This window comes from Euprymna scolopes, chromosome 26 (genome assembly GCF_053919585.1).
Source record: "Euprymna scolopes isolate OS-2025 chromosome 26, ASM5391958v1, whole genome shotgun sequence".
NCBI classification, from domain to species: Eukaryota; Metazoa; Mollusca; class Cephalopoda; order Sepiida; family Sepiolidae; genus Euprymna; species Euprymna scolopes.
This window is the reverse complement of record NC_136507.1, coordinates 81,114,486-81,127,243: the sequence shown is the minus strand read 5'-3', so window position 1 is coordinate 81,127,243 and position 12,758 is coordinate 81,114,486. Positions and strand designations below refer to the sequence as shown.

General features: G+C 33.5%; 1 protein-coding gene across 1 annotated transcript in view; it reads left to right on the top strand.

Moving 5' to 3' along the window:
- The window catches only part of LOC145248219 (uncharacterized), a 501,013-nt gene that overhangs the window by 167,676 nt on the left and 320,579 nt on the right, over positions 1–12,758 (top strand). Inside the window, exon 4 of the mRNA XM_080110085.1 lies at positions 11,954–12,044. Within this exon, the coding sequence (XP_079966211.1) occupies positions 11,954–12,044 (91 nt within the window). The remainder of the gene's footprint in view (positions 1–11,953; positions 12,045–12,758) is intronic.

The window sequence follows — 12,758 nt, the reverse complement described above, 5'->3', positions numbered from 1 at the left end:
TATATGGATAGGGGAGGGGGAGAGAGGATGGTTAAGAGAAAAAAAAAATATATATATATATATATATATATATATATATATATATATATGTTTATGTCCTAAAAATTTCTTGATCTCCTTAGTAGGAAACGCTGATACTGAATATTTCATTATCGCTACAAAATCAACAACAAAAACTCGATATATATAAATACATGGTGAGATGATCACTAAAGTACCCCTACATATAACCGAATGAATAGTAATAAAGCAAAAAACAAAAAAACTGTTGAACATTTTTGATTGAAACTTTGTAGACAAGCCAAGCATAGAGTGGAATGTATTTGCACCAAATATGGTTGGATTGCAGAAAAGCTTGTGTATTTTATCAACGGCTAGTGAGAGGCACCCGGTCTTGCCGGGTCTTAAAACATTCTTAAAAATATTTTAATTCATGCAGATTTCGCATTTATTATTACACTAGCGGGGGGTACCCGGCGTTGCCCGGGTGTTTAGAGGTGTGTGGGGGGGGGGAGGGTAAAAAAAAGAAAAAAGTAAGTATGAGGATCGAATCCGAACCGTTGAGGCAAAGTTGTAAATTAAAGTGTGAAAAAAAAAACGTGCGACGTTAACAATTGCTCCACCGCGAGATGCTAACGGAAATACGTTTGAATTTATTTAATTAGTTGAATTTAGCAGGTGCCCGTTTTAATGAGTTAATGAGGTCAAGTTTGACTGCGGGATAGTATTCATTTACTGCTAACGCTTCCCCCCCCCCCAAGATGTTATAGGAAAAATACTAACCTACATGCGACGAGCGACAAATATTGAATATTTATCTTCCCGAAATCGAGAAAATTAAATAGAAAGGCGAGCTTCGTTGTTAACTGTGAGATATTACGATTTATATGTGATATAAAAAGTTTTAAAAAGTTGTGAAGCGAGCGACCGCTTCTCTGAAAAAAGCCTTTTGTTGACATACAGAAAAAGCGAACACACATACATACGTACATACATACATACATACATACATACATTTTCGCTTTTATATATATAGAAAGCCTGTTGATTATTATATTGTACTTAATATATAATAGTGATTTCAAAAGTTAAAAAAAAATGACTTAGGTGCCATCAGCTAGAATTGAAACCAAAACATTTAGCACTCCAATGTAACTATAGAGAGATAAATAAGAAAGATTTAATATTAAACGACTTGAAAAAATGAATAGAATTTGGGCATGTGCAGCAAGGAATCGTAAAAATATGTCGGCAAGTTGAAATGAACAGTTTGCATTTCAACTTGCCGATATATGTCTGTACATCATCCAAACAAAAATTTTACTTTTTTGGTGTACGATTATTATTTCCTGTTAATTTCAGTGTTATGTGACTAGTAGTTTGAATTTATCGGTTAAATATTTTCAGACAGACAAACACACACACATACATCTACTCTTTTATTTATATAGATCCTATGGGTGGCATCATTTTTTTTTTTTTTTTTTTTTTTTTTTTTTGCTAAGATGGGCATACTATAATTGTCAATTTTGTTTCTTATAGTCCCGGGCAACGTCAGGCAAGCCCACTAGTCTTTAATAAAATTCACAATCGTAGTCGATGCAAATAAACTTCTGTCTATGCTTGATTTGTTTATCAGTTTTCAGTCATGCTTGTCACTTTGAGGATCGTTACATCAGCAGAAAGTGTAGTCAATAGACGTTAAAACTGTCAGAATTTTCTCTCTATAAAGGATAATTAGCTATCAGACAATTCTCAGACTATTTTTGAAGAAATCTATTGCAACTAAAATCAGTATCATCAAGTTGTGTAGAAAGACATGTATTTGGAACATATTATTTAAAAAAAAAACATATTATTTAAAAAAAACATATTATTTAAAAAACATATTATTTAAAAAACATATTATTTAAAAAAAACATATTATTTAAAAAAAACATATTATTTAAAAAAAACATATTATTTAAAAAACACATTATTTAAAAAAACATATTATTTAAAAAAACATATTATTTAAAAAAACATATTATTTAAAAAAAACATATTATTTAAAAAACATATTATTTAAAAAACATATTATTTAAAAAACATATTTAAAAAACATATTATTTAAAAAATATATTATTTAAGAAAACAACAACATATTATATAAAAAAACATTATTTAAAAAAAACATATTACATAAAAAACAAAACATATTATTTAAAAAACATATTATTTAAAAAACATATTATTTAAAAAAAACATATTATTTAAAAAAAACATATTATTTAAAAAAAACATATTATTTAAAAAACATATTATTTAAAAAAACATATTATTTAAAAAAACATATTATTTAAAAAAACATATTATTTAAAAAAAACATATTATTTAAAAAACATATTATTTAAAAAACATATTATTTAAAAAACATATTTAAAAAACATATTATTTAAAAAATATATTATTTAAGAAAACAACAACATATTATATAAAAAAAACATTATTTAAAAAAAACATATTACATAAAAAACAAAACATATTATTTAAAAAAAAACATATTATTTAAAAAAAACATATTATTTAAAAAAAAACATATTATTTAAAAAAAAAAATATTATTTAAAAAAAAACAAAGAACAAAGACTGTTTTACTTGCATTCTGAAAGTTAGCGAAGTCAGGATTAATTTAGTGTTTGTTTGTATCAAACATGGTTGGATTTCAGAAAGGATCATTGGTTTTATTAACGATTCCATGCAATCCGACCCATAAATTTGTGCATAGAAATAGAACATATTACTTATGCCTGAGAGTGTCTTGTAACTCTAAAAGACCACATTCCGCCCATGTATTTAGTATTGTTGACACATTCGGACTGCTGCTACTAGCCTTTCTATCTCAGATAGGGTTAAAAAAAAAAAGAATCAACAACCTGATAGGTCCCACACTGTCAACCTAACTCCAACCCCTGTCCCATCATCAACGAAATGTTGCATTACTGTGCCTATTTTACAAATATTTTAATGGAGTGTGCTCCGACGAACTCCAAGCTTTTGTGCTCCCTCGACATAACCCCCCCCCCCGACAAACTCAACAAGCAGCAAAATCCCACCCCTACACAGTAGATATCCCTAAATGCCGGAAAAACCTTTTACTCTAATAGTTTCCTCCCAGATTCTTGCTTCTTTGACTGTACTGACATGCAGGAGTTTAAGTGTAATGTAAACAGACATCTTGCTGCTCAACTCCCCACATCAGTGCTTTTCAAAAAGGATTCTGTAGAACCTTAGGGTTCTGCCAGTACAATCCAGGAGTTCCACAATTTCTAAATTAGAACAACGAACAAATAAATAGAATATTAAGTTCAATTTTGCTAATCTATTCCATTATTATTTGAATATTTAAAAAATTTTATTATTTAAATATACAAAATTTTACATAATTAAACTCGATACATTTGGAAAATTAATTTGTCTTCCCACTATTACTATCTGCTTGTATTATTTGGATTCATCGGACTACTGTTCTCATCTTGAGTGTTATTTTCACAACGTTTCAGTCGAAGTAACCCCCGACCTTCTTCAGGAATATCTTGTCAAACTGGGAATGTTTCTGTCAAACTCAGGAATTTGGACGGAATTTCGAGCAGGATCCTTTATTTACTTTACGAGAGGTAACATGCTCTTGTTCTGTCAGCCATTACTGGAAAGAGGTCCTAAGTAATTCACAGTTGTATTTTTCGGTCGTCCACACTGAGGATTGAACCATCAACCTTCAGGAGAATATCACTTCTTACAGTTGATTTTTCCAAGTACTCCAACCACTGTGCCACAGGTTCTTGCGGACAATTGTGGTACGGATTTTAGGAGTCTTAAACCTATTTTATTTCTATTTGTACCGTTGTGAAAATGACAGTCAAGATGAGAACAGTAGTCCGATGAATCCAAATAATACAAATAACCAATCCTCATCTCAAAAATTCAGAAACGTCATATTTGCTTATTTGCTTTTATACATTCTTATAATACAGTAAACGCTAAAAAGACACGCACTAAAAATCATAAGAGAAAAATGTGTCTTTTATTTAAAAATTTGAAGTGTACGCTTACATTTCAACATTAAATGGAGCAGTTCAAAAAATGTTTGTATGTATAAATTGTTTAGCTAAAAATAAGTTTTAATGGTTAATTGTAGGTATAGACCGTTTCATACCCTCCAAAAAGTTCCAGCAAAAACCTAACAGCCAGCCATGGTTTTCTCCAGAATATGCTGCTGCTATTGCACACAGAAATCACTTTTTCCAATGCTTCCAACGTAATAGATGTATGGAAACTAAAACCGCTTCCAGGACTGCCAGCAACCATTGTAAGAAAGTAATAAAGAATGCAAGAGAGTTATATGCTCAGTCCATCAAGTCCAAAGTAGCTGAGCAGCAGCTTGGTTCCCACCAGTTTTGGCAAATAGCAAACAGAATCCTGAACAGAAGGATTAGCGAATCTCTCGACAGAGGCAACCTTTCTAGGGCAATTGCTCTTGACATATCAAAGGCCTTTCATAGGGTATGGCATAAAGGTTTACTTCACAAGATCTCCAGCTACGGTATAGCTGGAAATGTCTTCTCAATTATTAAATCATTTCTGTCTGATAGGTTCATAAGAGTAGTAGTTGATGGGCAAAAATCAGAAGCTCACAGTATTAATGCTGGAGTCCCTCAGGTGTCCATCCTGGGGCCAACTCTTTTCCTGATCTACATTAATGATCTTCCAAATCACATCCTTACATCATTCGTAGACATTTTTGCTGATGACACTACCATTTATGGTAGCAAATCTAAGACAGTAAACGACCAAGTTCTCTCCAATTCTCTCTCCTCTGATCTTGAGCACGTAGTACAATGGGGTAAGGAGTGGCTGGTTACTTTTAATGCATCTAAAACCAAGCTTTTATCTTTACATCATCAACGTTCTGATCCCCATCTGGCATCAATTGAAATGAATGGCTCTTGTCTTGGGGAGGCCTCAAGTTTTGACAGGCTTCTGGGCTTGACCATTACTCCTGATCTTAAATGGAATAAGGCTGCTGGAAAAATGGTGGGATCCTTCTTTCGATCCAGTAAATATCTCACTACTGATGCAATTCTCTATCTATATAAGAGCCAGATACGTCCAAGGATGGAATACTGTTGCCACATATGGGCAGGAGCTACTAGAAAGGACTTGTCCTACCTTAATAGGGTTCAAAATAGACTTTGTGGCCTGGTGGGAGATGTCCTTTTCTCTTCCCTGCAACCTCTATCTCACAGAAGAGATGTTACGAGTTTGTCTCTGCTTTATCGTTATTTTCATGGAAAGTGTTCGACTGAGCTTCAATCTATGGTCTCCCCCTAGCCAAACTTTCACAAGAAACACTCGTCTAGCTGAAAACACTATCAATAATTCCCCCCACTCTTTATCTGTGCCTAAACCTAAACATAGATTCCATGATCAAAGCTTCTTTCTTAGAACTGCACACCTGTGGAATTGTCTTCCGTTTTCCTGCTTTCCAGCCATCTATAATATGGTTGTCTTCAAGTCCAACGTGAACAAGTTTCTGATGAGCCGTTCCACTTAAATTAACAAATTTACCGAACTTCCATTACTATCGATTACTATATTGTCCTTTTGACTACTGTACACTCTTTAACCCTTATCCTTGAGTGGTCTTTGGCCTTGATAAGTGGTGACGCCTATGTAAAAAAACAAAAAAAATCTAAAAATTTTAATTAAATTCATTTAAAATATTATCAGCTTAAAACCTTAGAAATTTAACAAAAAGTTGTTATACAAAAGAAATTTGTAGAAAGTTTTAAGACTTTTCATTGAACGTGCAAAAAGAAAATTAAGAAGAGCAAAATTTGAAATAAATTTATTTGAATGATAAAATAACACTAATATAACCTGCTAAAAACAGCCTATCCTGCCTTGACAGAGTACAAAATAGACTTCGTAGCTTAGTGGGGATGCCCTTTTCTCTTCCCTGCAGCCTCTCTCCCACAGAAGAGACGTTGCGAGCCTGTATTTGTTTTATCTTTACTTCCATGGCAAGTGCTCGTCTGAGCTCCAATCTCTGGCCCCCCCTCACCAATATTTCATGATAAACACCCGTCTAGCTGAAACCACTGTCAATAATTTTCCCCACTCTTTATCTGTGCCTAAACCAAAATGTAGATTCCATGAACAAAGCTTCTTTCTTAGAAGTGCACGCCTGTGGAACTCTCTTCTGGTTGCCTGTTTCCCACCTGACTACAACTTGGATGTCTTCAAGCCCAATATAAACAAATTCCTGATGAACTGCTTCCTTAAGTTAGATACTTTACCAAATCTCCAATACTAACGATTACTACGATACTATTCCATTGATTACTGTACACGCAATAACCCTCATCCCTGAGTGGCTTCCAGGCCTTGATAAGTGGCGACCACCATGTAAAAAAAAAGAAAAGAAAAAAAAGAAACCCAACTGAAATTATTTTCTTTTTAAAATTACCCAAGTAATTTAAAATATTAACTTTCCCTCCAAAATAATGAAAAAATTCAATTATCAATATTTCCTTAAAATGGTAAGAAAACTGACAGAATATGAAAAAGGAAAATTACACAACTTTTACGTCACTGGTAAAAATTTTAATCTAATTGCAAAAAAACAAACCCTCAAAAGACATATTTTCACAACAAAGAAACATGTAAAGAAATTAGAAAATTGGGGAAGTATGCTTAAAAGTAATAAGTATGGCAAGAAATTTTATTTTTACAAAAAATGACACACGGTTTGTAACCACATCAGCCAAGGAGACACCTTTTTTTAAAGCAAGGCCTTCGGGCCAAGATCACAGTGTAGTATCTGTTTTGATGCTACTTCGTCTTTTTTGTCCTCATTCAGTGGAGTAGAAATCCCTCATGATTGAGACAATTTTAATTTTTGTTCCTATCCAGAGTGCCCCTTTTTGGGATGCTGGATTTCCTCCACATTAAAAACCGACCTTGTGTCTAACTCTGCCCTCGTGGGGAGGCAAGTAAATAGGAACATTTATGATGCATCAAAATGCAGGAAAATGAAGGAAGTATCAACTTCAACTGTTAGAAGGGCATTTTTTTCCAAAGCTATTTTGCGAGACTGCAAGAAAACCCAGGCTTACACAGACTCATAAAAAAATAGATTTATATTAGCCAAAAAATGGTCTGAATTAGAAAGTTTTTTTTTTTTTTTTTGAGAAAAATTTTTTTCTGATGAGTAAAAAGTTTAATATTAATGGAAATGACGGTAAACAAAATATTTATCGACTAAAAGGCACCAGGTATGATTCATCACATGTAATTCACGCTGAAAAAATTGGTGGAGGAAAATCACTTATGGTTACTGTAAATGATCCAAATGACCATATTTTTGAAACGAAAATATTACAAAAGAAGTTTATTTAGATGTTTTAAAATGCAATTAAATAAAATTTTTATAGCGGTTTTAAATTTCTAGAGGTTGTTTTTAACATGATAGAGCTCCTGCACATAAGGTTAAAATAGTTAAGGAATTTTTTGGATGAAAAAACGTTGCTGTGTTATAATCACCTAATTTAAACCCAATAGAAAATATATGGAGGTTTATAAAGGTCAAGCTTGGGTAATGAAAGGTTTTAATCATTAAATGATTTAAAAGAACCTATACTTAAAATGTAGACATCATTAACACCAGAATGCTGTAAAAAGTTAATTTTAACCATACCATCTACAGTTAAAGAAGTTTTAAAAGCAACGGGTGATGCAATGAAATATTAATAAATTTCCCGTCACCATTTTTTTTTTTTTATATATATAGGTGTTGTTTTAATATAATCAATAAATTAAATAATATTTTATCAAAATTGTTTTTAAATTTAATTCACTAAAATTTTTAAGTCTTTAAAAATGCAGCATATCTTGCTGATATATTTCATGATCTAAACCTCATCAAAGATAACATGAAAATATACTCTCTTCTAAAATTGACAATATGGAAGAAACGCATAAGTGTATTGTTTCCAAGTATTTTTAAAAGAGATTTTCAGGAAATTAGGCCACTGATTTTGAACCATTTGGAGACTTTACTAACAAATTTTGACTGTTGATCAGTATGACTGGATTAGAAACCCATTTGCAGAACAGTTCATATTAGCAGAATAAGAACTTGACAGTGAAATGCCAGGACATTAAATTTGAAGCATTTTGAGCTTAACCTGAATATATTTTGGTTGCTGTTAAAAAAGGAATATCACACAATTACTCAGAAAGCACTACGAGTTTTTTTGTGCAATTCTCAACCTCTTATTTGTGTGAATTTGGATTTTCAACCATTAAGCACAAGAAAGGAGCACAATTGCTGTCTGTGGGAGATGAATTTCATGTGTGTCTGCCAAAAAACAACCCAATCTTAAAGAGTTGTGCAAGAAACGCCAAGCTCAAGTTTCCCATTGGGTTTTTGATAAGAATAAATGTAATCTATTCAAATATGTACACTTTTTCATTTCATGTCCAACAAACATGTACAATACTTTGAACATGAGTATTTTCATCTCATTTTATTTTTTAAATGCTGTTTTTTGTATAAGATAACTAAATTATTGCATAAGGGTTCCATGAGGCAGTGGAATGTTTCCATGGGGTTCCACTCCAACAAAAAGGTTGAAAAGCACTGCCATACATAGTGTCCCTGCAAACTATGTCCCAAATAGTATCCCATATATCCAAGTGGCACTGTGTCTTAAAAAATTATTGAACTGCAATAAAACAAACACTGTCGGACTTTCATTCTGTACAAGTCAGACATAGTTTGTATCGAATATGAATTGTGAATTTTATTAACGATTTCATGTGTGAATTTTAATAACGATTCCATGTGAAGCATTTTCGGGAGTGGGATGGTGAATTATTCTGTATTTAAATAAATTAAACCCTGAAGTTCAGTATAGACTCGACCATTGCTCGCTGCGTTCATTGTTGAATGCCTTTTGCCGATCTCATCAGAGTTACTTCCCTTTAAAATGGTTTTGTTAGAAATTCCTTCATACACGTCTTATGGCTTTTCATCCAGATCTAAATGCGGCCGGGTATCCTTCTTGGAATTCATCTGAAGATACTTTCATGGAGTAGAAAAGAACACAAACATGCTGTTCAATTTTTAGATGGGTATTCAGTATAAGTTTAACCAAGGATTTTTTTTCCCTTAGATCCAAAAACCAACAGAGTCCAGACTATTCTTGTAATGACTATTCTCTGTTGATTGGAGTGTAATACTGGTCCTCTTCAGTTGCAGGTGGTGCTCAGTTTCGCCTGGCCCTTGCGAGGGCTGGGCATGAATCTCAAAGGCTATATGTGGGGGCAACCCCACATATAAGACCATTACTCTTGTAGCAATCAGTTATTGGTCAATGTAGGGGAAACTCTTCATACCAATTGTCACTATCCAGCTCCCCTACTCCCCGGGGAGCTGGTCCCTATTTCCCCAATCTCTCCACATTAAAAAACGGCCTTGTGCCTAATTTGCTCAGTGGGAAAGCAAATAAATACACAGTTGTAGGTGGTCCAACCTTCCAGGTTTTGCCTTCTCTCTTTAATGGGTTAGTTTATTACTAATCGCCTGAGGCGTCTCTGCCAGGTAATGCCGACGGAGCTACTCAGGCATCTTATGCAGGGTCAGAGTGCTCCTCCTTGGGAGCTCTGACTGTTCAATCTCACTTTTTGATCCTTGTGTCACATTATGTTTAAAATACAATATTCTACTGGAAATTCTAAAAAGATGTCTGTGATAATTTTTTGGGGGGTGGGGGGTAGGCTCAAGATCGGTTAAAAAATTAAGTTAGTTAATTGATTTATGTTTATCTTACATAGAAAAAATTATCATGTTAACACTTGGATTCTCGACAGATCACTAAAGTTAAGCAACGTTGAGCCTAGGTAGTACCAGATGGGTGATCATTTGGGGATAGCAGGCGCTCTGTATGTGCTCTCTGCTTATCTCGGCATTGTTTCTAGTCATCCTGAAATTTCTACTTGCCACTAGAATAAAAAACAGTGCCAACTCAGGAGAGGTGTGGTTAGAGATTTCACAACTCTTGCCGCAAAAAATTCACACGCAAATCCTAGCATCATCAGTGATGTCCGTGCTCTTCATCAACAACAATGGATGAACAGTAAATCTTACATAGAAAAATGAATCCCCTGTCTAAAAATTCAACAAGACACTAATATATACATACATACATACATATATATATATAAATATATTTGTAGTCATCGACATACAGTCCTGTTTTGTTGTATCACAACTCATCAGTGCTGCTAGACTAGCATCTCTCCCAAGCCAAAGATTGAACCTAGAACCATCGTGTTGACAGTCGGCCGTTCTCCCACTCGACCATGGAATTGACGCCGTAAATAACTCGTCAGAATGTCTATTTAAATAGACATCTGCCATCACTTTTATAGTGCTCAAATCACATGTTCGTAAACAAACAAACAACGAGCTTCGCATTTTCAGCCAATTAAGTAGCGGGTGAGATTATTTACGACAGTGCTCTACCCAAAGAGGGGGGGGGCTTAAAATATATTTGTAGTCATCGACATACAGTCCTGTTTCGTTGTATCACAACTCATCAGTTCTATTTGGGAAATTTCGTGCTAAAGCAAGTGTCTTGCTTTTTTAGATCCTCTTAAGAATTTTCTTAAAAATAAGATGAAATTAGAAAACAAATATATGAAAACAATACCATTACGTTTTTTTTTTTTACATTTCTGATTTTTTGAGATGAGGACTAATTATCCATATTATTGGGATTAATCGGACTACTGTTCTCATCTTGAGTGTTATTTTCACAACTTTTAGGCCAATGTAACCTTCGAGCTTCTTCCTGGAGAAAATTGAGTTGTAAGAGTTACACTCTTCTCAAGATTGAAGGTTCAATTCTCAGTGAGGGCAACACCAAAAATACAACTGTGAATTAATTTAGGACTTCTACCCAGTCATGCTTGATGGAACACAAGCATGCTAACCCGGTGGATTAAATAAAGAGTTCCATTCAAAATTCAGTGCCGATTTCCAAGTTTAATAAAAAGATTCCCGAATTTTCACAGAAAGATTCTCGAGTTTGACAATATTTACCTGAAGAAGGTCGGAGGTTACATCGACCGAAACGTTGTGAAAATAACACTCAAGATGAGAACACTAGTCTGAAAAATCCAAACAATACGAATACAATGTTTTTCTACTCTTATTCACCGCAAACAAGTCATATTGTCACAGACGTAACGGGTTATTAAATGGGACCATGTCGATAGAGGACTATTTAAGGAGATGGGCGAGATGTCTGTTCACATTACATTTAAATTTTGCAGGTTAGTACAGTCAGGGGGAAACAGAAAGCAGGAAGGGAATTCCAAAGTCTAGCAGTTTGAAGGAAGAAACTATAAGAATAGAAGGCTTTACAGAATCTAGGGACAGCTTCAGTAAAGGGGTGGGATTTTGCTGCTTGTCAGGTTAGACGGGAGTATGCATGTTGAGGGAGCACAAGTGCGATCAGTTCATCAGAACACATTCCATTAAAGTACTTGTAAAATAGACACAGGGATGCAACATGGCGGTGATGGGACAGAGGTTGGAGCTGGTCGATAGTGTGGGGCATATTAGATTGGAAACTCTTTTTTGGACCCTATCTAAGAGGGAGAGACTAATCATAGGTGGACCAATTCAGATGTGGCAACGGTACTCCATGCATGGGCGAATGGGGGCTTCGTAGAGATACACAATGCATTAACTCATATTAAGGTTTTTATTTTTTAAATATTTCGTCTTTATTAATAAAAAGACTTCCTCAAGATTTGTCTGTCCTGAACTTCAAGAAAAAATGCTTTCATTTCTATCTTCTACTGTTTTCTCATCTTTCTCCATCTTTCTTTTTATCTTTTAGACGTTTTTCATATTTAAACACAGAAGAACACGAGAAACTTTTCTCTCAGATTGAATCGCTCATTTATCTCAGTTCGGTTCTCATCACACAGGTAAAAAAAAAAAAAAAATATTATCTTTTTTGTTTATTTTTTTTTTAGTTTTTTCCAATTTATTCTGCTGTTTTAAATTTTTCTTTCAATTTCTTTTCGCATTAATTTCTGTTCTTTTTTATTTAAAGCTTTTTTATTTTAATTTCTTTCCTATTTTTTATTTCTTTTTCTTTTTGTTGTTTTTCAGTATTTTTTTGTTGTTTCTTGGATATGTATACATGTATGTATAGTTATGTATATGTCTATGTATGTGTGTGTATACATACATACACATTTATATGTATCTACATGTATATATATATATATATATATATATATATATATATATATATAAGTGAAATTGTGTGTGTGTGTACATTTCCCTACCAAACTACTCGGTCAATTTACTCGGTCAATTTACTCGGTCAATTTTCAGCCTACAGACTCGAGATTTCACATAAGGGTATTGAGATTTGGGAGAATCTTTTTAATCGGTTTTCTGCCAGAAATTTGGTTGTCAAAGGGTCAAAGTTCAATGATTTGACCTTTGAAAACTCTACCAAACTCTTCCACCAATTTTGGGTCGAAACTCTTGAAATTTTAGATGTAGGTTACTTGGACATGGATCAAACTTTTTAACTTGATTTGAGCCCAAAACAATAAATGTTGGATTATTTGGATTATTTGGATGATTCGGATTATTCGGACTACTGCTCTTATCTTGGATGCTTTTCT